General features: G+C 36.5%; 3 protein-coding genes across 3 annotated transcripts in view; all 3 read right to left on the reverse strand.

Moving 5' to 3' along the window:
• Positions 1–540: 540 nt before the first annotated feature.
• LOC107732631 (C-C chemokine receptor type 6-like) lies at positions 541–3808 on the reverse strand. Its single transcript, XM_016544028.1, has 2 exons — positions 3668–3808; positions 541–1760 (listed from the first exon to the last, which is right to left on the reverse strand). Exon 2 carries the CDS (start codon positions 1743–1745, stop codon positions 612–614), a length of 1134 nt encoding a protein of 377 aa, XP_016399514.1. The 5' UTR covers positions 1746–1760; positions 3668–3808; the 3' UTR covers positions 541–611.
• Positions 3809–4111: 303 nt separating this feature from the next.
• On the reverse strand, positions 4112–13727 carry LOC107732627 (FGFR1 oncogene partner-like). The gene is made up of 19 exons (XM_016544025.1): positions 13597–13727; positions 12952–13005; positions 12738–12792; positions 12225–12313; positions 11897–12034; positions 11791–11823; positions 11065–11121; positions 10725–10795; positions 10300–10361; positions 10085–10146; positions 9920–10000; positions 8619–8681; positions 7420–7628; positions 6527–6595; positions 6253–6327; positions 5068–5165; positions 4924–4957; positions 4747–4834; positions 4112–4293 (listed from the first exon to the last, which is right to left on the reverse strand). Exons 1-19 carry the CDS (start codon positions 13678–13680, stop codon positions 4219–4221), a joined length of 1497 nt encoding a protein of 498 aa, XP_016399511.1. The 5' UTR covers positions 13681–13727; the 3' UTR covers positions 4112–4218.
• A 3702-nt stretch (positions 13728–17429) lies between these two features.
• Positions 17430–26904, reverse strand: part of LOC107732629 (myelin transcription factor 1-like protein) — a 69396-nt gene continuing 59921 nt past the window's right edge. The window contains exons 13-23 of the mRNA XM_016544026.1: positions 24773–24997; positions 23286–23404; positions 22522–22590; positions 22352–22414; positions 22135–22218; positions 21332–21553; positions 20245–20336; positions 20040–20143; positions 19808–19951; positions 18797–18859; positions 17430–18114 (exon numbers count right to left, since the gene is read on the reverse strand). Of these exons, the coding sequence (XP_016399512.1) occupies positions 17974–18114; positions 18797–18859; positions 19808–19951; positions 20040–20143; positions 20245–20336; positions 21332–21553; positions 22135–22218; positions 22352–22414; positions 22522–22590; positions 23286–23404; positions 24773–24997 (1326 nt within the window). The 3' untranslated portion in view covers positions 17430–17973. The remainder of the gene's footprint in view (positions 18115–18796; positions 18860–19807; positions 19952–20039; positions 20144–20244; positions 20337–21331; positions 21554–22134; positions 22219–22351; positions 22415–22521; positions 22591–23285; positions 23405–24772; positions 24998–26904) is intronic.

Genomic DNA, 26904 nt, shown 5'->3' on the forward strand with positions numbered 1-26904 from the left:
AAAAAAACCTGGTAAGCCTCAGATGGTGCACTGATTCTCAGCACTGGATCTCATTTCAGAACATCACTCTTCACTATTTGTTATTGTGTTGCAATATCTTGCCTAATTTATTTAGATAAAACTTACAACGTTTATATCTTGGGTACATTAGGCAATGTTAAAGATTCTATGTACAAAAGGTAAATAGTACATATAGAAAAATAAAAACGTTCTGCATTAGTACTACATATAGTGCCTATTGATTGCAAAATTCATTCATAAACAGAAGACTTTTTACGCTTTGCTTGTTCTAGCACATTGACAAGGAATAATCATTTCCCCTCTTTGGTTTGTAATTGGCATAATTTCTCAAAATCAAAAAAAAAAATTTTTTTATTTAATTAATTCATCATTTACTCAACCTCATGTTGTCCCAGTCAAACTGGGAGACCTTTTCTTTCTTTCCCAGTCAGACTTTTTTTTTTTTTTTATTGTGTGGGACAAAATAAGAGAAGGTCATACAAGTTTGGAACAACATGAAGGTGAATAACTGATGACTGAATTTTCATTTTTCATCTTTGATCAATGCTAATCAGTCTGTCAGTCACAATGCTGGGGACTTTGCCCTTAATTCACATGGTAAACGAAGTGCCATTTTCATTGTACGAGCCATCCATAGAGCGCCGCGTGGAAACGTACATTTCAGTGGTGGCCCGTGAGGACCGTCTCGCTGACATGTAGTTCTTCCCCAAGCACCAGATGTCCTGTAAGATCTTCCGGAAGTGGTTTCTGAAATTCACCCCGATGAAGGCGTACAGCAGGGGATTGAGACAAGCGTGCAGGTACGCCAAGCTTCTCGTTATGATCACGGTCAATCCGATGGACTCCTCAACGCTGCATTCCTGCTCTTGAAACATGTTGATGGTATAAAACAACAGTGCTATATTATAAGGCATATGGCAGACCACAAACACAAGGACCACAGTGAGGACCACACGCACTGCCTTGTGTCTCTGAAAGTTCTTGGCCTGAAGGAGGGTGACAATGACGCTGGAGTAACAGAATCCCATGATCAGCAGCGGCAAGAAGAAACCCAACGCAACCTGAGAGCTGGGCACCACAGTTTTCATCACACGTGCCGTTTCATTTGACTGAAATTTAAAAAAGCAGACATATGGCCCGTCTTCACTGTCAGTAACGTTCCAAATGCTGGATTCAGATGGGCCGGGTTGGTAACGCTCATAAAACATGAAGGTAGGAAGGGACAAGAGCAGGGCCGACAACCAGACGACCGCGCAGACCAGGTGGCTGTAAAGCAGAGTGCTTGAACGCAGCCGGAAGGACCGGCGGGCCTGTACGATGGCAAGGTAGCGATCTCCGCTGATGCAAGCCAGGAGCAGCATGCCGCTGTAGAGGTTCACGCTGTAGATGCCACGCAGAAGCTTGCAAGACAAGTTCCCCATGGACCACCCATACTGCTCGCTGTAGATAATCAAAGGCAGTGCCACCACAAACAGGATGTCAGCGATGGCCACGTTCAGCAGATACACGTCAGTCATGGACTTGGTCCGCTTGTAGAGAGCGTACGTCACGATCACGAGAGCGTTGCCGATGAAACCAACCAAACAAATGATAGGGTGAACAAATAACTGGAGGAAGTTCTCAATCTTCACTTTGCGCTCCATCGAACACGGCTCCACCATTTCATCATACGCAGCTTGTAATATTTCAGAGTAGTTATCATTGATGTAATCATATTCCTCCATTTTCTCCCCTTGAGACTGCAAGGAAAGAAAAAAGAACAGGAACATAGGTCAAAACCAAATTTTATGGCAGAGCTCAATTAACTGAAATCTAACGTACAATTAGGTTTAAAATGTAAAAAGTATTTATATTACAATATCAAAAACAAAGAAATGCTTAATTTTTCCTAAGAATGCAGGAGACACTGGTGCCCAGTGTTCGAACTATACCGTGTACTTTGGGGGAGCCCACTTGTTTTATTTTTTATAGGGGGGGTGGGGTGCGCTTGCGCGTGGCCTTACAATGACTTACAAAGATACATAACAGCTACAAGTGTAGTAACAAGTAAAGCAGTACTTGCTTTATGCAAGCACTATATAGGATGAATCACTATACAGGATTACCCTATTATACTTTATCGACATGAATTGATAGGTGAAACAACAAACAGCCACCCACAAATAGTCTATAAACAAAGCATCAGGCTGTCTTTGAGTTCATGAACAACGGTTAAAGTTACTCGTCGTCAGGCTACAGAAGAATACCATAATTCCTCCGTTCAATTAGGCCTAAGACATCGAGAGTCACGCAGACCTATAACAACCCAGCCACAACACATAATTGCGAATAACATGCCTTACCTTAACACATAATCGACCACAGTCCAGCGTTTATATTTTTTCTACGAATCTTTGAGTTAACATGTACTAAACATGAGTGGAATTTGCACCGCAGCGCCCCCACACCTTGATGCTCATGACAAGAATAGCTTATAGTTATCTTTATTGAATTAGTTTTAAATCGCCGTCATGCATGAATGAATGATATTTTTGCAATTTTACACATAATAATCCACGATGATCACATTACACAAAACTGAAATTGCACGTCAAAATAACACATTGTCAATATTTTTTGAGACCCCCCAAAATTTCACAAATCACGTTTTCAGGGGAGCCCATGTCTTATTAAGGGGAGCCGAGCTCCCTCTAGCTCCCCCGTAGTTCGCACCCTGCTGGTGCCATCGTTTTGCAGCTGCTTTATAATATTTCATAAGAATCTGTGAGTGTGAGTTACAGGACAGATTAAATCCAATCATTCACTCCACACCAGGAAAAAGCTCTCAGTGCAAATGTTGCTTTGTAGTTTGACATTTTACCTTTGCAGAAAGAGGAAATCTGCAGAAAATCAGGTCACGTACGCAGCAAGATTGAATGCATACAACCTATTTACTGGCCATTAGTCCTGAAGAAGACGTTTGTCTAGCAAAGCATTGCATTTCTCAACTATTTACTACTTTCCATGCATTCATACGTTTCATAGCAAGCATCAAGCATGAAAAATAGGCATTTGATAACATCAGGATTCAGGAAAAAAAAATTTTGTTTAAAGTGCTTACCATACACCCAAACAATAATTTATGAAACACAACAAACAAACAAACAAAAACATGTTGTTTTATAAAGGCTATTATTAATTCAATAAGAACACATACAGAGAGTGTGGTTCGTGCACACGGGGGGTGGGAGCGAATGGAAACATACAAATATTTCCAGACAAGGTTTTACAGAGTTATTTATTTTGTTCATGTCTTTACTTGTTACTGGCGTATAGAATTATGCACATTCATTCATTGCTATGAAAAAAGACGATGCTATTTATCTATCTATGTATTTATATCTCTCTCTCTATATATATATATTAGTTTTGAGCAAATTTTTTTTACCTTAAGTGGACCAATATCAGTTTGCAAGAGTCTCACTTAATCACAGATACTGCACACTAAAATCTTCAAATTTAAATATATACACACCAAGACTAACATAAATAATTTGTCTGCAAACTGGGTAATTAAATACATACGTATTAACACAAACAGGCACTGACTTACATTTCCACTTAAAAATTTAACATGTGACTGAAGTGGAAAAATGAAGCAACTTACCAGTATCTACACAAACAAGTCTAATGGAAAGCAGTGAGAGGTTTCTGTTCCTTCTGGTTCCTGATCAGGAAAGACAACTTGGGTAGGGCACAGCTGCGTAATAAGAATGACAATTATCTGAACTGAGCAGAAGGCGGCACTTCACTGAGAGCTCTATAGGAACATGTAGGTGTGAGTGTGAGACCATCAAAGCTGCCTGACACACATACACTGTCTAGATTATGGTTTCATGTAAACGGTTGATGCTACACCTCAAAAAGAAATACCCAACCGAGCACTTAATGCATGGTTCAAAAAGTCTTGAAGACTAATTTCACTGTGATGTCTGCTACAATTTCACTGACATTAAAACTGTTACACAACTCAACGACTGGTATTATTTTAAATCGAGAAGTCACAATTTGCAATCCTTTCATTTCTGTACTTCCGGTTTTTTAAAATGGCAATAAAGAAAAACAGGAAGAGTCAACAGTCAGATTGTAATTAATTATTTATTGTCAACTAAATCCATAAATACATAAAGTATAAAATAAGGAACTGACAGTTAGATGTCAAGCAACATCTTCCATGTAGTCGGCACCCAAACTTATCTGCGAGACGCTCACATCCTGAGTGGTTTCATCAAGCTAGAAAAAAGAGAGTAAGAGAAACCAAATAAAATGATGAGATTAGAGTCAATAAGATCCAAAATCACAGTCAAGGTTATTATTTTTTGTTATACTATGAGTACTAATGTCACTTCCTCTCACTGCCTCATTGGGCCTCTTTAAGTACCCATATTTGCAATTAACAAACATGCCACTCTCACTTCTTGCCTTTTACACAATGCATTCTTATCCATGAGGCCAATCTATTGACATTTGTCCCTCTTCACATAGATTTTTGAAAAGTGGGGCCATAATTAAGTGACATTAAGAATAACCACATCAATGTTGCATTCATACTGGATTATAAATGTCAATCATTTCTTTACAAGGTTAATAATAATTTATCTGAAAATGATCAAGAACCACAGTCATTTAAACTCCTTCTGAAACACGCAATGTCAACACAAGTAATGACACCTTTTTGAAGAATACCTTATCGCTGATGTCAGGCCCCTCTATCGACACCTCCTCAATCTCCTCATCGATGCTCACTTCACTCTTAGAGTTTTCAGAGCGATGACTGAAGAGAAAAGAGAGAGATGACAACACCATCAGAATTCAGACTGAGCAAAAATAACATCTGAAACATCTGACGGGCACATTTTTTACCTGTTGAAGTCATCGTCATAGTAAAGATCATCATCTGCAAAGCATTTTTTAAAAAAAGGAGAAATGAGGAATGTGATAGTGAGTAGAGTTGTTTGATTTGATGGTTCAAGTCAAAAATTGAATGTATTATTGAGGAGTTCCTACCCAGCAAAGGGGATGCAGTTTTCTCATTTGGGACGGGAAACTCTTTTACACCCTTATCTTTAGAACTAGACGAACCTACGACAGAAATTATAGAGAAAAGATATTAGTGTCAAAATTCTTATCAATCTTTAGGCACCTCATGAGTTGATTCAGTTTCGATCCAGAAAGTCACAATCCCACTCAGATGATTCATGATGTTTTCCTTTTTTTTTTCTTTAGAAACCTTTAGTGGGTTAAATTATGTGTAAAGATTATGCATAAATGGCATACTAAAATATGTCAACTCTGCCCACAAACGAAAAATAGTACGTATAACAACATCCGAAGCAGCTCTCATTCTGTGTAATGGAAACTGTTCAGATTGGCCTAATTCATGTGCAAAAACTTTTATTCCCTTTAAATATTTAGTTCATAACTGAATGTAGTTTTTTTTCATGTTGTTCATGTTAGATGTTTTTATTTAAGGTATTGTAAAATAAAGCTTATTGTAGCGTCTGGACCAATCAGACACACCATTTGTCATTTGATTTAACAAATCAATTATTCATTAGATTAACAAACATTCACAGACCACTGGATGTCATGATATTTTTATGATTCTTAATTTTTTGTTGATTATTTTATTACAGTTTCTATCATCCATTGAATCAACAACTAAAAAAATAGATTGTGAAAACAATAAAAAATAATGATAGTAATGAAAATAATGATAAAATGAAATATTTATTTCATAACATTCTATATATACATAAAAATAATTAATTGAAAAATAATGAATATATATTGTCTGTGCGAACAATGTCAAGCCCTAGCTGCAATCAACACTTGTAACGAAAGTGATGAAATTAATTATGAAAAATGGCTATGTTCATAACACTGAACATAGACATACGGTAGACAATTTATTAATCGTGACATTATTTCATCCCTTTTCTAAAATGTGGCTGAGTCTTGAAAATTTAAGGGAGCCAGATCAGTTACTGAATGCAACTGTTACTCTGGTTTATAACTGTACTGTGTGTGAATGCAAAGGTGGTTAACTGTAAAACTGGAATGACCACAGTATTCTGCTGCTGTATGAACATGAACAGCCCCAATGGGAGTAAACAGCCTGATTTTGCACCCATGGGTTAAGATGGATGCAGTGGGCTTGAATGGCAGTGTGATCACTCCATGCACACTCACTCATTGAGGCTAGTGCCCCTCCTCATTTGGGATAAGGATCGCCCTGACAGGCTCCCTTCCCTCTGCCAGTGCTGACTTCTCACGAGGGGGAAAACACATACAGAGCACAGACACAGTTACAGAAAGAGGGAGGGAGAAAAAGAGAGTGGTAGGATCAAAAAGCAAAAGAGGGACAAGGTGCAACATACAACAAAGCTCCAAAATCTACCTTTAATGTGTCATAGTCAAAATCATAGCAAAATGCGAATACACTCAGAAAACAGGAAGTACTTACTCTTTCTGACTATAGCTTTTTTCAGAATGCCTCTGCCCTGAATAAGGCTTATCTGCTGAAGACAAACCACTGTTTTCACGTGCAGCATTAAGAGATAACAGTGAAAAGTAGAAGATTACAGGTCAGAAAAATAAAAGCACTTTTCTGTATTTTATCTTAGAGCAGTTATTTAAGGCCTTTATTTATAACTATGACTTAAGGGTGGATGCCTGTCATATTTAAACAGTAAAAAATGAACAGTTATGTGCTTCAAAAACATGAAGAGCCCAGATCTATGCTTCTGAAATTACAATCAAAGGTGCCAGCGGTTTAGATGATTTCATTTTTATTTGCTTTTTTAGTCTCAGTAGAACATGTGGGAACTGAAACGGTCCTTTTTCAAAGCTCTGAATGGAAATCTGCTGCCACAATGAAAGTCAAACTAGGACTGTGATAAATGTGCTAAAACTCTCATTTTTATTTTCATTTATATATATATATATAGTATTTACAAATTGCTTTTCTTTATCCCTTTGCTAAATGATTTTCTTTCTGCATTTAAATGAAAAAAAAAACATGTCATTAAACAATTCACACTTGGGAATATTTGTATAAATGTAAATTTTTGTAGTATTTTATTGTTGCATTTAACTAACATTTTAAACATGAATTAAATAAACACTGTCACTGTTATTTGCGATTTAGGCAGTGATTTATATATTTACACTTCTGTGTTTTTTTTTATTAAACAATTCTTTTAATTTTTTTCTATTCATTTATTACTTCATTTTATTTTAAGTGACATTCCTAGTCCTCGATACCAACAGTTTGTCACTTGTGTCAAAAAAATGACTTCCTGTTACATTTTCAGTGTTAACGGTCCACAAGAGAAACCATATTTGATGATTTCTTACCAGCCATAGGTCTTCTGAGGTTTAGGAAGAGGATCATCAAAGAACGAGTCTCCTTCATCCTCATCCTCCAGGCCAAACTCCAGTGCTCTCCTCAGTGGGGTGGGAAGGTTTTTCCCATCACCCAATTCCTCCTCTGTCCCTTCAGACACTTGAACAGACCCTCTGTTCTTCTGAGACCCCAGTGGTTCACCAGGTCTTCTGTCTCCGGCCTATGGGAAAGTCACAATATTATCAACATACTCTAATACCATCACAAGGCCACAAGTGACATATTTCATCTGATGCAATCAACATGAACAATAAGCATAATCTGTTATGTTCATGTAAACTGACTGCATGTACGATTCAGCTTGGAACCAACAGCTGCCCATTTTAGATGAACTGTTATGTGTACGAAAGTGAGGTGCCATAATGAACAAGAACATACTACAAATCAAAGAAAAATAAGTTCCCTTTGGCCCAAGTGGTTTTAAAACATGACATTCTCAAGTAAAATTTATCTGGGAATTCCTTCGTAGATGGTTAAAAGATTAAAAGCAAAGAACATCTGACATAAGTTACAAGAACAGTAGGTTGTTAAAAAGCCCATTTTGAAACTGGCCCACGTTCAGAAAAATGCTGCGTCATTCAACCCACTCACAAATCGATCTATTACTTACAGGACGATTTTCAAAAGAAAGGTTTTACTTGAGATGAAATGTTTCAGAAGTAGTATATATATCTATCCAAAAACAAGAGGTTAGATGATACATGCTGAATCTAGTTGATAAAAAGGTGTTAGTAAGTGTTAATTCATTTATTTTCACAAAAGTACTGGGTGATTAGCAGAAGCCTGGTCAGTATCTTTGCTCTAAATCTTTTTTGAAAAGACTGATCTCATCTGTATTGTGTATTAGCTTAAATCTGCTCTGCAATAGCCAGTTTACTATATCAAGTGCTAAAATGGTTCCAATTCAACCATGGGCTACGTTTAGCACCGTTACACATACAAGCGCTTTTTGCATCCCAGGAATTTTGTCTTGGGACATGAACTTCCACTTGCACATGTGATAACAGTAATGGGAAGGAGCACAAACCTAATAACAGCCAAATGTGTATAGACACCACCCATTTATGAATCATTTACGAGATATAAAGGAAGCCACATGGTTGAGCTGATCAAAAGCTCCTGTATCAGAGCCGACGCACGTGTGCTTTACCTTTGGGTCAGCCTTTTCTTCCTGCGCTGAACTGTGCTTAACAAATCCTTGATACCTGGGTATCTGAGCACCAGAATACAGCCATCAGCTTCCCTTTTACAACAATGACACGCTACCCTCACTAAATCGTACACGGATATGGATGGAGTGAACAAAATGAAAACATATGCAAAACAACGTAGGGAGGAACTGTTATAGTAATACAAACACACAAAAACAACTACTGCATGCAACAAAAATGCACGCAAAATTTAGTGATCTGATACATGGAGTAATGTCTATTCAAAGAACTTTCATACAGATTTGGACAATTTTAATCAAAATTGTCTGTTTGACCTTCCTAATGGTATATTATGTAGAAAACAAATATGATGAATAAATGTAATTTAATGTAATTTTGAGAAACATGGGAAGATGGAATTACTATAAGAATGAATTGTTTTGTTCATCGAGGGCCATAATAAACAAAATTTGAATTCTTAAAAAAAGAAAATGTACATATAAGCATATTCATCTAAAATAATCATTTGGTTGTATGAAAATTCCCATAAATTTTAAATTATTATATGTTTGAAATTCCCAATGGTATGGTATGTGGAATAAATATAGTGAATGACTGTCAAATAATTCATAAATATATTTCTTATAAATGAATGATGATCTGTTCTTATAAATTTTATGAAGGCATAGGTATGTGCATAATATAAGCAGCTAAATTTAAAACAATCATTTTGTTCTGGGACAATACATTCTGTGCAGGTCATAGGAACCTACTGCCTACACTTTGGTAAAACCCCTTCCCCATTTGTGAGTCAAACTACAATGACTACATGAAATTACTACTGTGTATCATCCACCATCTAAGATATAACCCACGATATAAGATATGCAGATAAATCAAACGCAGGAAACACACCTACCCAAAACTACACCACATATCTTCTATTCATAAAAACTAATGATGCTCTGGTGGTCAATTTAAGGAGCTGGATGAAATGAAATTAGAACGGATGAAAATTGTGCATGCTATAAAACATACATTTTTAGTAACATAATGCAAGTTTTGCATGTAAACAGGCCAACAAAAGCCAGCTGTGGCTTTGTGGTTTAAATTTTTTTTTTTACATATACAGATAGATGAAATATAGACTATTAGACATGACAAAAAGTAACTCATATCTGATATACAAAAAATGATCAGAGATTATAATCTTGACAGAAGGTGAGAGGAAAGTGTGTGTGTGAAAGAAAGATAAGCAGAGACAGAGAAACAAACAAAGAAAGACAGGAAGTCAGTTTACCTTGCTGGCGGAAGACGAAATGATTTTATCTTCAGTAGTTTTACTTGAAGAGTAAAGTGCATCGCTACTGTCACTGGTAACCTGTAAACGATATTACAGGCCTCATTACTGAAATCACAAAAAGGGAGTGCTAAAAGAAATCAGAATGTGTTCAAGGTTGCTCACCACACTTCGACACTGAGTGAAAAAGCATTTGTACATTCCCAGGAAGTCTTGAAAGTCTACAGCTACGTAAAGTTAAGAAAGAATGAAAAAGAAGTGGAAGACAAAATTTTATTAGCAACTACTGCAGTTTATTTGTCAATGAATGACAAGTTTACCAGACATACAATTTGCATCCCTAAAATGATTGAAAACTAAACAAGATCACAGAGACTTACTACTGCGTGTGTCCTTGCCTTTGGCTCTAAATTCCTCAGTGACGTAACTGTCCAGCATGTTTCTTTTTATTTGCAGATAAAAAACAAACATATTAATGAAATATGTGGCCATTCACAGTAACTGCAACCAAAATGGCTAAAGCTACAGTGCATTAAGCACAATCAACTGATCTTTAAAAATGATCTTTGGTTAGGAGACCTTTATTCTGGTTTGTGTGCAGAAATACACACTGTTCCCAAGTCATGAGAAAGACCATGACCACAGCGTCATGAACCTCAACCAGACATGATTATAGAAGAGCAAACCAACAATGTGGGAAGATGTAAACACTTTCAGTCATTACATAAATGAGGGTTTCGTTACCAGTAAATTCAGACATTTCCTAGAGTTCGTGGCATTCAAAGTCCACAATGCTGAAACAAACCTGCTGAACTGGGGAAAAAGATCAGCGAAAATGCCAATAACGGCTTCTCTGTTGATCTCACCACTTCTGTTCTGTAAAGTCAAATCAAAAGATATAAATTAGTCAAAGGTTTTTTTATATTTAACTAATCGTTTGGTTATTAATTACCAATTTATTATTATATAATAATTCTAATGATTTATGACCAAAATAATAATACAATTAATAAGTATAAGAAAATAACTAATGAATATTAATTTCAAAATAGCAGTATTTTAATATTTACAATTATATATTATATGGTATATTGCATTAATTATTATTTAATCAATAATAAAAAAGAAATAATAAAAAAAGTTACCTTGTCATGACTGTCAAATTTTTTGCGGGCATCAGCAATTTGACGGGGCAACAATTCCTAAAAACCATTCACAAACATTACTACAATCATTGCAGATTACGCTCAAAATAAAATCATTATATAAGTCCTTTATTATTTAAAATTCCTTGATTAATTTAATATTTATTTTTTTAAATACAAAATTGTCATATAAATCACATGTTTGAGACACGTGTGCTCAGCTTGTGCACTTACAAACAAGACAGGATATCACAATGTTCAACTATGAAACTTCAGCATTTGAAGTCTCATCTGACATGACAGCAGTCATGCAGCGCTACGGGCTTGATTAAACAAATGCACGTAAGGTGCCCACAAAACAAGACAAAATGTCTAGAAGTAGGACAAGCTTGTTTTGCACAAGTATCTTAACAGGAAAACCTTTTTTGCAGCACCACTTAAAGATGTTCATTTACATCATCCTTCCCTTGTGTGACCTGAATAATTCGCCTGGGGTTTGTGATGTGTGGGTAAACTGGTGATACGAATCAACCCGAGATGTGCTCTCCAACCACAAGTGAAATAAGTGGGTTAGCACTATTACTAGTCTGTGACTGGAGCTGTTCCTGAGAGTGCATCAACCCCACCTGTGCTTACTGTACGTGTGGGTGCAAAATCAGGTTACAGAGATATCTAGACAGATAACATGGACTGGGCCTGAGCCAGCCAGCGGTGGTGGTAAAGTACCTTGGGAAAAGTTCTCTCAATCAACCGATCTCCCTGAGAAAAGAAAGACAAGAGTCATACTATCTGAAAGACACGAATTCATTTGATGCAGAACATCAAAGATCACCTCTGTGAAAACGGAGGTCTTGTCCTTATGCCGGCTCCTCTTCACCAACTCTAGCAGGAGAGGGGTGTTTTTATTCACCTCTGTTTCTGATATACCAAGCTCTTTAGACAGAGTTTCACGACTGTCAAGCCCATTGAGCTGAATAACACATAGTAGGGTACGTTAGTTCAGATGAAAGAGATTTGAGGTCACAGAGGACATAGCATTGCAAGCACATTCAAATCAATCAATCAATCAATCAAAAAACATTTACAGGAATTTCTGAATGACAGCTTCAAACTGTGTATCACTTACAGCGTTGTATATTATATAACACTGACTGACATACCGTACTAATTTCAGGTTGAAACACAGCTAGGGTGAAGTCTAAATTAAAGACTTGCAGGAAGTCAGTTACAAGACCTGCGACCAAGCGACCTGCAAGAAGAGCAAGACATGCTGAAAATGCATAATTTCCCAAAGCAAACATTTACAAATGCAAGCAAAACATCAGATAAAAAAAAAAATTTAAATTCACAGAAAATCATGTAGTGTATGATAGGCACAGATTTTTTACGATTCCATCCATTCAGAGAATATTTAACATGTTTCATATTTTGAGTTGATTTTAGAACACATATTGTAATTTCTCATGCACCTCCTAGCAAAGAGTCATTTAGTGTACGATGTCCAGTTTTTCTCTATAACCATTTACAAGTTTGCAATTGTATGATGCCTAGTGTTTTCAAAACTTTCCAGATTTTAAAAAGCGTGTAGTGTATTACAACCCAAGTCATCATCACATCAAAACAAGACAGAAAAAACTAACAACGAAAGGCCTTTTTATGGAATTCATACTTACCATCCTTTGTGTTGAGGGACTTTTTGAGGTTTTCATTCACAAGAGGTGTTTTATTCTATTCAAAAGAGTTGACATCTAGATGACACACTGAATCTTGCACAAGTAAAATAATGCTCATGCAAAAACATACAGTTAACATAACAGCATTTAATCAGCAAAATATACAATTCATGATGAATTGTTTAAAAAATACATTAAAACTATTTATAATTACCTCAACTTTGTCCTGCTCTTCTAGGGCAAGAAAAACAGCCGCACGTAGCTCTGCCTGTAACCCCAAAAAAAGAGACCTATCATCACTTCATTTATCCTTTATTCAGTCATATTTATAACAGTACAGCACCAAACAGACTCATACAGTGGACCAGAACAGCTCAAACCACAGATATGTAACTGAAACTGCAGAGTCAACGGAGAAACACTTTTATGTACAAATAGGCCTACGGCATATGATCAATGGCAATGATCATATTACAGGTTAAACCAGATTACTTCTGGCCTGATCATTTTAGATGACTTCCTTAATACCTGTGAGTTCAACACCTTACCAAAATAAAATAAACCAACACCTGCTAACTAGAAAACATGCTTTGCTTTAATACAGCCAAGATAAACAATAACACTGTAGGTCTCATCTTTAGTGGTATGAGGAAAAACAGGTTTTATAAGAGAGCAGTGTCATAACTCAATGTTGTCACACCAGTGGCTGTTGTCCATTTGCTGCCCATAACAACTTTAGCATCACTATGCTATGCTAACAAACATTGCGCTTAGAATATAAAATATGTCCCATATGAGACAGAGATTACTCCAGCCTCATAAAGACTTAAAAATAGTTTCGAACCAGACAGGAAAATACCTTAATTTTATTCAAAACACCGCTGTTTTCCAAGTTTTGGATCAGTAGATCTCTGAGTTCCGTGTCCTCCTCCGTCGCAGACATCTTCAGTTCGTGTCATGTGACTATAGGCTGGAAACCTGCGCACCCTGGCGGCTGTCCACGGCATTACACATGGGTTCATTATGGAGGTACTGTATGCTTGTGAAGTTGTGCTACTACACATTAGTTCAAACAACCGGCGGTTCAAGATTTGTCTGCTCTGTCTGATTCGGCAGTTAGCCCCTCTTGCCATTAGGTCAAATGGGAATCCTAACAGATAGCTCTCTGCAGGTAGACCTATTAGACCTGGAGCTCCCCTTAGCTCATGAATATTAAAAAGGTCATTGTCAAGATGCTTGATGATTGTCCTGCGGGGTCTCGATACGCTCTCGAATTAATATTCATGAGTCAAGCCTTCAACGTAGTTATAATTTACTTCTAAGTAGAAGTAACTGTAGTTAGTTTTAATTGTTCGTGTCAAACGTTTTCAGTGACTACTTCCATTTTTTCTCCATGACAAAAAAATCAACAAATTGACTTAAAAAGATCTGTATTTCTGAAAAAGCACAAAAACATAAAATACAAAGTATGCCTTTGTATTTTACTATATAACTATAACTAAAAGAGGGCAAAATTATACAGTATATTTGGGTCATTCCTGTTATGTAGTAGGTCCTACCATCTACTCTCCTATATACATGCCAATGCTGTAATTTTTAATTTCTATTTCTATACAATTTCTATTAAGGGTATGCCATATCAATGACTATTAATTATAGCTAGACTACATAGCTACACAATGGTAAGAGAATTAACAAGATATCTAACTGGTTTAGTAGGTTATCATCATAATTGTAAAGCATTTGAGTATTCTGACAAAATAAACACATTTCCAAGCATCATAAAAATCTTTAGTATTTCATTATTTTATTGTAGATGTACATATCATTTCTGCAGGGCTATTTTGTAATGGACTGTAATGTCTAATTTTTCTATCTCTGCTGCCTTTGTCGCATGATCAGTCACATGACATGAACGCCCATAAGCAAAGATGATAGCCTCCAGGTCACATACTTCCAGGCAACTGCCACTGAGATGAATGCATATATTTTTTTTTACTCCAGGTATCATATAGACCTCCTTGATGCAAATCAGATAATGATGTAACATAATAATAAAAAAAAGTAACTGCGAACATATGTTGAATAAAAGGGACATGTAATGTGGCAACACAAGTTTTATTGAGTAAGAGATGTCAACACCAGCATGATAAAAATTGTACAAATTTCACATTTTCAAAATGAAATATCACTGCAACTTGTGATCTTAAACACTTAGAGCAAAAAAAGTGTCATACCAACAGAAATCATGCCATGTGGTTGAAAAATAAAACTAGAGAGAAAAAGATAGCTAAAGAGCTGGATAGAGGAAGAGAGCAAGAGACATTAAGAAAGCTATGCTTCTTTCTTTATTTTTTAATAGAAAAATCCTGGTTTAAAATGGTTAATTAAAATCCATTTGAAATGGAAACTTGTAACCTGATGATTTCACAATTATTAATAAGAAAAGTATTCTGCATTCAAGCATGTGACACCATAGATAGAGTTTTCTAGTTAAATAGTCACAGATAACCTTTTGAAGTAGATAGTACAATATGTGCCAACTGAAAATGAGCAGCGGAATTGTGCTTAAAATCCCCTTTCCTGTCAAATCAGTTATGATAGTGAATGAGAGGATATTGTATTTTGCTATCAGTGTGTTAAAAGCGTTTCTATCTTGGAAATAAGCTGCATACAGAAAGCTTTCGGAGAGAGAAATGTGCTGTGGTTGGGGAAGAGATGTCTGGATATTACAGAACGATAAATAAGAGTGACTAGCACCATTTGCATGAGCTTTCGGAAAACATAATGCTAGCCGTAATAATAATACAAAATCATAGATTTCTGAAGCAAAGCCCCACGTAGAGCATCACAGCAACAACCAGAGTCATTTCACACTAAAAATCACCGTGACAGTTTCGACTCATGCTCGATAAATACAAACTTTAAAATCCACCACTGAAAATCAGCCCTATTTGTGACTTTGCTTGATGCTTTGAATGGGCTTTGACTAAATAAAGATGAAAGGGGGGTTCCCAGACTGTACATGTTCTTAAGATATTATGGAGCAATATGAACTGGTCGTGTCAGTAAACCTCCCTCTGAACGACCGAAACTGCCCACGCGCAACTGTAATCTAGACCCGTGCCACGCCGTTTCATCGTCTAATTATCAAAAATGCTTCCTGCTTCAATTTCCATAATCTTAGAGCTTAAAGTGCCGCTGATTTCTCAGAAACGTAAAAAATGAGCGATGAAAGTGAATCGCAGGTTACCACAGAAGGCAAGCTGACCTCTCTTAATACTGTATAATTGATTGGAGTTCACTAATTGTAATATGATGAGCTTGCATTGCTGATATAGTCGTATTTGTTGTGCACTTGTGACCAGATGAATCTCTACATGATTGTTTGGACAAAATCTACAAGACAAGTGCTCCATTACTATGACACAATGTCGTATGGGCGGTGACATTAACCCTGTATATCCAGCACACTGATAAACTACCATTCACACAGATTTACTTCCTTCAAAAGAAAAAAACTTCCCACAATTCAAACGTCTGGGCACCTCCTTGGTCTCCCAAAACAAATAAAAACACCAAAACATGGAAACAAAGGTGTCCCTGTGCAAAATCGAACATGAGAAATGTGAAATCATAATGCATTCATCCTTTTGGACTTGATCACCCATGTTTAAACCCTAAAACATGACTGTATTAAAAGATTTATATAAAACTTAATACTTTACATTTAGTAAAAAGATTCATCAGCTTTCTACTATGGTAAGAATAAGAAATTGCATATACCCAAACTTTTGCATCCCATATCTAAATAAATGATTGATTGGTTATCATATATTGCTGATATTCTATCATACTACCACTAACATTTTACGATCATTAAATTAAGAATTAATGTTGGATTGTCTCCTTGAAATTTTCTGTAGTTATTGGCCTCAACCAGCATTACATTTAGAGAATGGACTTTGAAAACATTTGAAAAGTTATGAAATACTTCTTGGGATTTACACCAGGGGGGGACCGTGTCATGATGTTTGCCACAATTCAAACGTCTGGGCACCTCCTTGGTCTCCTGAAACAAATAAAAACACCAAAACATGGAAACAAAGGTGTCCCTGTGCAAAATCGAACATGAGAAATGTGAAATCATAATGCATTCATCCTTTTGGACTTGATCACCCATGTTTAAACCCTAAAACATGACTGTATTAAAAGATTTATATAAAACTTAATACTTTACATTTAGTAAAAAGATTCATCAGCTTTCTACTATGGTAAGAATAAGAAATTGCATATACCCAAACTTTTGCATCCCATATCTAAATAAATGATTGATTCGTTATCATATATTGCTGATATTCTATCATACTACCACTAACATTTTACGATCATTAAATTAAGAATTAATGTTGGATTGTCTCCTTGAAATTTTCTGTAGTTATTGGCCTCAACCAGCATTACATTTAGAGAATGGACTTTGAAAACATTTGAAAAGTTATGAAATACTTCTTGGGATTTACACCAGTGAGTTTCCGTGTCATGATGTTTGCATTCACAATTTTTGTTTCTATTTTTCCATCTATTTCGGGAATTAAAACGAGAAAAAAAGAAGAAAAAAAAAAACAAACAAGCAAAAATAAAAACAATACACATACTGCATTAGAGTGCCCACACTGACCACTATAAATATGATTTGGAACCAAAAGACAACGTTTCTCAATATTTTTACAAAATGTACCCAAAATCGAACCACAAAAATGTACCACTGTACACCCATTGAACAGCCTGCACAGCACATTAGTTCCCATTAGCTCCATAAAGAGAAGCTCAGATTGAAGCTGATTGCCCTTACATTCCCTCAATGTATCCCCTCTGCACCTCTTTAGATTTAAAATAATGGATGGTTTTTGTTTACAATTAATAAATACATATACACTAAAATGTGCATACATTAGCAGCTATAAACAGTACATCACATTATGTCAGGTCATATGAAAAATGTACAAAACATGAATGGTCCTCCAAACATTTGCCATCGGTAGTCGTCATCTTAAAGCAAGGCAACAAATAAGTTATGTAATTTTTTGTCAAAAGCATAACAGAATCATAAATAATGCCAAATAATACAATAAATTACAGCAGCAAAAAAATCATACTCGTTATCCATACTTTTTACATGATGGGTTTCTTTTGTTTCTTAACGCTCTGATCACATGACCCCGTTACAGTCGCAAAGCTACACTTGGATGCCTTGAACCGCTTGCTTTATGTTCTCCAAGAGGGCCTTGTTCTCCGGGCTCTGGTACTGGTCCTGGTGAGTGTACATATCTGTCAAAGTGCTCACATAAGTGTCAAAGTTTTGCTCGTTCATCGGCTCCTGTGGAACAGATCGGGATCATTGGAGATCGAAGAAACACATCAAGTGTAATATGTTCAATCAAACACACAATCAAAGCTTAAGACAGAAAGGGAAGGGGAAACAGGATATATTTAGGGAGGAATGATCCCACAAAACTGCCTTTAAAGCTAAATAAAAGCTAGGGTTTTAGAGAAAATACATCTCTTGAAATGCAGGGCTTGACCAATCACATTAAAATGGTCACTAAATCAAGCGTAAGACTACCATACTGTTTCTAAAAATATATATCTGATGGATAACAAAAAAATTTATGCACATACATTATGTATGCATGCACTGGTGTGAGTTTCATGCTCGTGAGTATGTAGGTAATACTGGCATTCACAAGTGATATCAAACAGATCGGCGTGAATAGCAGACAGATATCGATGAGCATCACTGTGCCTGATAAAATAATGTGTTTTACGATAATAACATGAGTTTACTACCAAAAATAAATATGGCTCATATTGCAACCCCAGCTTTCTTATCGCTATTCCCTGAAGTGGATTATGTCAATATGTGTGGCACTGATACACTCTATGGACCTTCGTGATGCATACACATCGTACTGTGTGTTACAAAAGGGGGAGGACTAGGGGGGAGGAAAATGATAGTGAGGAGAAGGATAAAGTTAGACTATGGAAAATGAATCTCTTACTCTTTGGGGCATCTGTAAACAGCAGTAATTTTTAACAGGGGCCTCTTTCAGTGGCATCGGTTTCTACAGAAGGGAGAGGTGTAGAGAAAAGACTATTAGCCTGGCTAAAAGCCAGAGGTCAGTGGTCTCAATAAAGCTGACATATTTGACTTTACAACCAAGTTATGCTTGAGCGGCATGACACATGAACAGGCAACAGTTGTCTGATGTTAGTGCAGCTTGAGGACCCCTCGTGCGCACTCTAAATAGCATCCATCGACAGTGGGGGTGGAGAATTCAGGAGCCATATTCAAGACGACGTGTTTCAGTTGTTTACTAACATGGCCGCCACATTCAAACGGGGCTTGTCCAATCGTGCCCTGGCTCAATGTGTATGTGATTCGATTGTGTGGGAGAATCTGATCCACAGCGGCCATGTTGTTACTCAACTGAAAAGCAGTTGTTTTTCTACAATCGGTAAAGGGGAGTGACCTCAGCACAGAAGCATATGGAACTGCGAGGAACTCAACAACAGACATAAAGAAGCAGATGGGAGAAACAATAGAAACCGGATTTTCGTCCCTACTGATAGCGTCTGAAATGCAGACTCAGGCCCTGGCTTTCAACAAGAGGCAGTCTATTCTAAGCCGATAAACATGTATTGTGCTGTAGGTGATATATTAACAAATGCAATTACTATTTTGAATTAATTCGGATTTTTACGATTGTAAGTAACTATGAAACATTTTTATCCTGACTTTTGTACTACTCTCTTACACTCTTAAAAATAAAGGTTCTATATCTGCATTAATGGCTCCATGAAGAACCTTTAAAGTCCATTGAACCTTTCCGTTCCACGAAAGGTTCTTTATTATGGAAAAAGGTTCTTCAGACTATTAAAATATTATAGAAAAAAGAACTGTTCACTGAAAGGTTCTTTAGGGAACCCAAAATGGTTCTTCTATGGCACAAGTGTTTTGGAAGCTTTATTTTTAAGAGTGCATGTGAGGCCTCATGTCTGTTGGCTCTTACCATGTGTGGAAGCTGGATGTTGGCAAGACTGTTGATGAGGGACTGGCTGAGGTTGGCGAGCTCATGCAGCAGCGAGTCGTTCTGCTGCTCTATGGCCTTGTTTTCCTCCTCGATGGACTTCAGGTTAGTCTCCATGGTGGTGATCTGGGAGGAGGGAGAATGAGAGACAAATGCATCTCTGTGACTGAACACATGGCCAAAGCCTTATGTGATAGATGGCAACTGCTCTTACTTGAGTCCTTAATTTTATCATGTCTGACTCTACTTGATTGTTCGATTCGTTCAGGTCTTTGATTTCCTCATCCAGTTGTTTAATCTCCTCATCATTTTCTATGCCTGGAAGGGAACATTGGGAAATTCACTGTAAAAAATGCCACTGATGGCAAGTAAAATGAATGTAATTTCTTTAGTAATTTATATAATAAAAAATGACATGCCTTTACTTGCTCTCTGCTTGATTGTGAGCATTTCAACCCCGGTCATCCTTGCCTTCTTCATAGCAGATGTGGCACGGGGACAACCGGACAGACTACCGATGTACAAAAAAATAAAACAAATAATAATCATTTTTACATTGATTATTTTACTCTCCAATTTAAACATTCTGCTAATGAAAAAATGTACATATTTTTTCAAGGTTAAGAACATAATTGTGCATTCTTTCATTTAGTTTATTGACTTAAATTGATTTACTTTGGAAATGAAATCCTTTCCTCTGGCTTTGAGAATGTATGTATAAAATATGTCTGCTGCATTAAAACATTGACTGATTCACATATGTTTATTGCTTCAAAGTATTTAAAAGTGCAAACTAATCTGCATCTTTGTCTTGTTTTGAGGTAAAATATCTAAACACCCTAAAACAACATTTACCAGGACAATTTTATGATAATAAAATGTTTTAGAGAATATATCTTGAATATTATTTTTCTTACTCTACTGGCTAATTGTTTTTATTGTTTTAACCATAAACTTAAAAAACCCTCAACCTTAAAAAGGTTAACACTTTTATTTTTTATTATTATTTTTTTTATTAAAATAAGAAGAAAAAATGCCATTCGGGTACAAAAAAAAATATTATTTGTCTGAATATCCACTGTAATATTATTAATAAATTATGTTATTTAAATACTATTACAGTATTTATTAACATTTCAAATGTAGCTTTATTTTCATATTTTAAAGTTGTATTAATTTTGTCATTTTGTTTACCCTTTTTAAGTATTTGATTATTTTAAACTTATTTATTTCAGTTAGCTGCCAAAGCAACATATCTAGTTTTCATTCAAGTTTTTATTTTCTAATATTTATATTTTGTTTATTTATTTCAATTAATGAAAGCAATTTTTAAAAATAGTTTTGATTTTAGTTAACAATAACAACACTATTAATAATTCTAATTCTCAATTAAATATATCATGTTTTAAGAATGTTGTGATATTTTTATTAAAATACTGATTAAGAAAATGATTTCTTGCTATATAGTGGCCTAGCTAAGAAATGCTCACACACGCGCTCATGTACCTCCGGTGGGTGAGAAAGCTGCCACTGACGTGGCCTGAGCCATCGCAGCCTGGGGTGGGGCAGGTCATGCCGTCTGTCTTGCCAGACTTCCAGGAGAAAGGCGCTCCGTTCACATAACCGTCTTTCTGACGCTTGGCGGCCAGCGGGCAGCCGGATGCACTGCGGTGGGATGCATACTTCCCTGTCACATGACCCTGGCCATCACAGCCTGGCACAGGACACCTAAAGACATTGGGCACAGCAGAGACGAGTTCACACACATAAGCACACACACATAGTAAAGTTCCTTCTGGGGGAAGTTGTGGCCTAATGGTTAGAGAGTCGGACTCTTAACCCAAAGGTTGCGGGTTCGAGTCTCGTACCGGCAAGGATTGTAGGTGGGGGGAGTGAACGTACAGCGCTCTCTCCCACCTTCAATACCATGACTGAGGTGCCCTTGAGCAAGGCGCGCTTTCTTCCACCTTCAATACCACGACTGAGGTGTCCTTGAGCAAGGCACCGAACCCCCAACTGCTCCCCGGGTGCCACAGCAAAAAATGGCTGCCCACTGCTCCGGGTGTGTGTTCACGGTGTGTGTGTGTTCACTGCTGTGTGTGCACTTTGGATGGGATAAATGCAGAGCACTAATTCCGAGTATGGGTCACCATACTTGGCCACATGTCACTTCACTTTCAATTGTCCTCAGTAACTGGCCGATTTTAACCTTAGTTAAACCTTAGTAACCTTAGTCCTCCTGTAAGTTACAACAAGCAAAATTCAACTTTCAGTTACTTTGGATAGTTGAAGGAATTTAAAAAATGCACCTGATTGGCTCCTGGTCATCCTTGTCCTCCTTACTGTGCATTATTTTAATACCACTCTTCTTTGCCCGGGGACAACCTGACAGACTTCAGAGCAAGAAACACATTTACCAAAAAATGCCAAGGGCTTCTCATTGCACTTCTTTGAATCTACGGGTGGCCAAAACATTACGTGAAGTATTAAATCAAATTTTTAATGCGCATATTTGTGAGTCTTCACCTTCTGTGTGAGGCGTAGTTGCCTGTGATATGCCCAGAGCCATCACAGCCAGGAGTGGGACACCTGCAAGCAATGAAAACATGAAACAGATTAGCGTAACCTCAGACAGACCTCATTTTGAGGGTCAACTGAGGTGCCTGCCGAGTAAACACGAGAGCGCGAGGGCTTACTTCAGATCCTGGGAGTTAGATGTCATCATATCACGCATGCCCTTGTCAGCCAGTTGGCAGCTTGATAGCCTTAAGAGAGGATTTTAGAAGCATGAGGCATGGTTTACTAGAACAGTTGCATTAATAAAGCTACTAAGGTGCACTCAGGGTCACTTTTATCATTAAAACGTTTTATATGCAAATAAATGAACTGTACTTTCAAAACAATAAGTTTAAACTTATTAAAGTTTACACTTTTAATAGTAGCCTAAAAAAGCTGTTTTATTATACATGGATGCTAAGATCATATGACCAGCCCAATAATACTGACTTCAGCATTATTAATTGAATTAATTGAATTGAATTGAATTAATTTATAATGGCTGCCTGCCAATAGTGCATTTTTACAAATGCCATACATTAAGAAAAGCTTTTGCTTATATAGTAAGCCCAGAATGATATGCAGCACAATTTAAATAAAAAATTACAGAGTGCACATTTAACTTTAATAATAGTTTTATATATTAAAAAAAAGTTTTTTTTAATCATTGTCAATACTGAAAATAGTTTATATTAATATTTTATGGGAACATTTTTTTCAGGATTCTTTGATGAATAAAAAAAAAACATTGTAAAAAAACTTTTGTAATATTGTCTTTTGATCAATTTAATGCATCCTAGCTTAATTATTAATTTCTTATATCAATGGACACACAGTAATAATAACAAAATCATGCTACAAGGTCAACAACAGGAGATAGTCCCGATCCAGTGCAGATGCTTACGTGAGGAGCTCCTTCTTGCTCTCCTTGCAGGGAGCATATTTGTGTTTGGGACTGGGGAGGGACACGTCTCCTGAATACTGCTGCTCTTCCAATAGATCCTGAAATGGGTCCAGGTCATCCTGAAAATGAGGATGGAGAAAGAAAAAGAAAGATTTCAGTGTATGTTATGATGCAGTATAAAACAGAACAATGGCCTGCTAGTACTGTAATTACATAATATACAGCGTTCACATTTAAAAGAATACCATGTTATTATAACACTGAGCACAAAATCTCATACAGCCTCATTTGCATTCTTTCCAGTTCCCCAACAATTTAGCAAAAACATCAATTCCCCTTTGAAATAATAATAACAACAGTTTAAGTCTGGTGGTTCATTAATGAGTAATTAATTAACAGAGGAAAAATCCGTTTTCAAGCAATAATCGCCAGTGAAGTGAAGGCATGCCGTAACAGCACTCTACACTAGATGTCCTTTCAGTCCTTCAAAAGGAACAGCCTACCGTTCTTCAAATAACTACAATAGCTTCCCCAACCAGTTTACTGTTTAAGGTTTACACAAGGACAAGCAACGGTTTAGAAATGACTCAATTGTGCTCCCATTAACATGTCACAGGCAAACAATTTTATATTATAAACAGGTCCTTTTGCTTAGCTACAGTGGAAAAGAAAAGCGGGAAGACTAAGCAGAAGCTTCTGCTGTGGTGGGCTGAACACGTAAGCAGTAAACGGTAATCTTAATATGACTAGCATTCATCTGCCAACTGTCTTTCAGATAACCAGTTAGCTGCTAACAAGAAAGCAAAATGCCTGGTGAAAGAAGATTAAACCAAAGAGAAAGCGGTTCTTAAGAATTTTTATAGTCACATTTGTCGAAAGTACTGTTTTATTACTGCTTTATATATTTTATGATAAATGCTAATTCGACTGACATTTTTGAAAAGTTTTGTAAAGGTGAAGTGTTTAATTTATTTCACTTTTACTACTGCTAACAGAAATAATGACTGCTTTCAAACAGGTTTCCTGAACACTTCTCCTCATCATGCTATTGGTTGGACAAACAGATAGTCCCTCTTCTTTGTTGCTGTGTCAGGATGCTCAAACACAAGCAATTTTCCCCAGCTAACAGGTAACGTTCCCAAGTTTGTTATCTGGTCTTTAATAACGTTCTCAAAACATTAGCACAAAAACATTATTTATTGATTGTTCATGCAACATTATTTCTAAACCAATTTAGCTTGATGTTCATTTAACAGTTTTTAAATGTTACTCTGCTTCAGAATGTTAAGAGAAAATTCAAATGTAAAGTTCCAATGATGTTTTCAAAATGATAAAATGGAATTTTCTAAATGATCACACTCTCCGGTGCAACAAATACAATGAGCCAAAAAGGTGGTAACTATCCTCTAAATTCATTTTATGTAAAGTGACACAAGTGCTCCAGTCTGTCTCTAGCCAGACTCAAGGGGTGTCGGGGTGGGGGGTACCTCCTTGTGGTCCTCGTCCAGGCGTTTGATCTTGGTGTAGTCCACAGGCAGGTCCCAGCAGTCTGCCGTGCTCATCTGGAAGCAGTGGCTGTTGAGCAGGGCCTGCCGCTGGGGCGACATGGGCTGCAGGGGGGTCAGCACTGTGCCTCCACTGCCCTCCCCCATCCCTCCAGCCCGGCTCAGATCCAGGGTTCCGTTCTCATCCCCATCTCTGTCATCAGGGCTCTGCCACGAAAGAGGAAGAGAGAGGAGAATTGATAAGAGAATAAAGAATAAAGAGAATAATTAAGAAGTAAAAAGGCTGAGATACAGAAGGGAAGGATGACCGATGAGGATGGGTACATGGTTCATATGCACAGTTAAAAAGATTTTTAAGCATGTAAAAAAACCTAATGTTTAAAAAAATTATTTTAATATATTATTACTATATTTAATTCATTTTTATTTATATTATATTATATTTAATTAATTAATTTAATTATTATATTTCATTTATTATTACTATTTAATTATTATTTTTTTATAAATTCTGGAAAAAAAATGTAATTGTATTTTTTGGTAACACATATTATTCACCATGAAATCAATATTGATAATTCTTATTGTTTGGAATATTGCAGTGTGTATTATAAATGATTTATCCATGCACATCATTTTTTTAATTTGCGTAATTTAACATATGTAATGATAGGGAAGAAAAATAATTGCAATTTCTGTTTCATGCATACTTACAACTTACAAAAACATAAGCAAGGGATCTTGAAGGAGAACAACATTAATTATGTGTTCAAATGCCTAGACTGAAACAGTAGTTTTGTGGTTCAGTCCCATTAGCCTTCTTTCCTCTTCCCTGCTTTAGGCATGAATAATTATTATAGTTGCATTGTTTGACTGCTTGCCAGCTTTATTTACACTGTTGTTGCTGATTTTGTTGTCACGTGTGATAATTAATGTCTGGTGATGTCAAGCTGTATTTGTACCTCTACTTAAAATGATTAGTTCGTTAGTTAGTTGTTTGCTACCCTTGTCACGTTTCATGTACTGTATAAAGTATTAAGGTCATGTGGCATATTATGAGACAGCAAGCACTTTGTTCTGTGTGTTCACTACCTTTTAGAAGAATCGGGTAGGTATGTTTTTTTTTTTTTTTTTTGAATGAATGAATGAATGAAAGGATGCATTAAATTGACCAGAAGCGGAAAAGATAATAAAAAGATTTTTATTTCAAATAAATGGTGTTCTTTTTAACCTTCTATTTATCAAAGAATCTTGAAAAAGCATATAATGGTTTTGACAACAACATTAAGCAGCATTGATGATAACAATAAATATTTCTTGAGCACCAAAATAGAAGGATTTCTGAACGATCATGTGACGCGCTGCAGAAAATTCAGCTTTGCTATCATAAGAATGAATCTCATTTTAAAATATACTGAAAAGAGAAGGTTATTTTAAATGTTTTATTAATGGTATATTACTATTTTTACTTTTTTATCTTTTACCTCAAAAAACATTTCAAGTGTTACTGACCCCTAACTTTTTAATCGTAGTGTACTTTTTATATAAAAAACATGAAATGCAGTGCATAACACTGAACAATATATTTGCATACAACTCCAAAAAAAAGTATTTCTAGACTTGCAATGATGGCAAATTTTGACAACCTTTTACGTTCAATTAATATATTTATAATTAGGTCGATGAATTTCTAAAACTCTACAACCACCTCAGTTTTTACAGTGTGGGAAAGGATGGGAGGAGAAAAGATCTGAAAGAAGAGAGTGTGAGCTTCTTCTTTGCACTGCCCTACATCTCCATGCACAGCTGCTTATTAGTGAATATATAGAGCCCTACAGCTCCTCACTACCTCTGTCCCTCTTTCTCTCTCTCTCTTATTCTCATCCCCACTCCCTCTAGCCTGCTGCCTCACTGTCCTTAAAGAGAGGTCATTGTCTTTCCTATGTACCCAGAGGGATGCTGTGAGAGCTGGCTTGGCCTGGACTACAGCTGAAATCGACATTAATTCTATTTGTCTCAGTGAGAGAGGGTAGGGGCACCACTACCCCAGCGTTCCTGCAGCTGCCAGCTTCCTCTGGTCTCCTCCAGCCCTGCGCTCTCATTATCACCAAACA

The sequence above is a fragment of the Sinocyclocheilus rhinocerous genome, unplaced genomic scaffold (genome assembly GCF_001515625.1).
Source record: "Sinocyclocheilus rhinocerous isolate Xijiao unplaced genomic scaffold, SAMN03320098_v1.1 scaffold1542, whole genome shotgun sequence".
NCBI lineage: Eukaryota > Metazoa > Chordata > Actinopteri > Cypriniformes > Cyprinidae > Sinocyclocheilus > Sinocyclocheilus rhinocerous.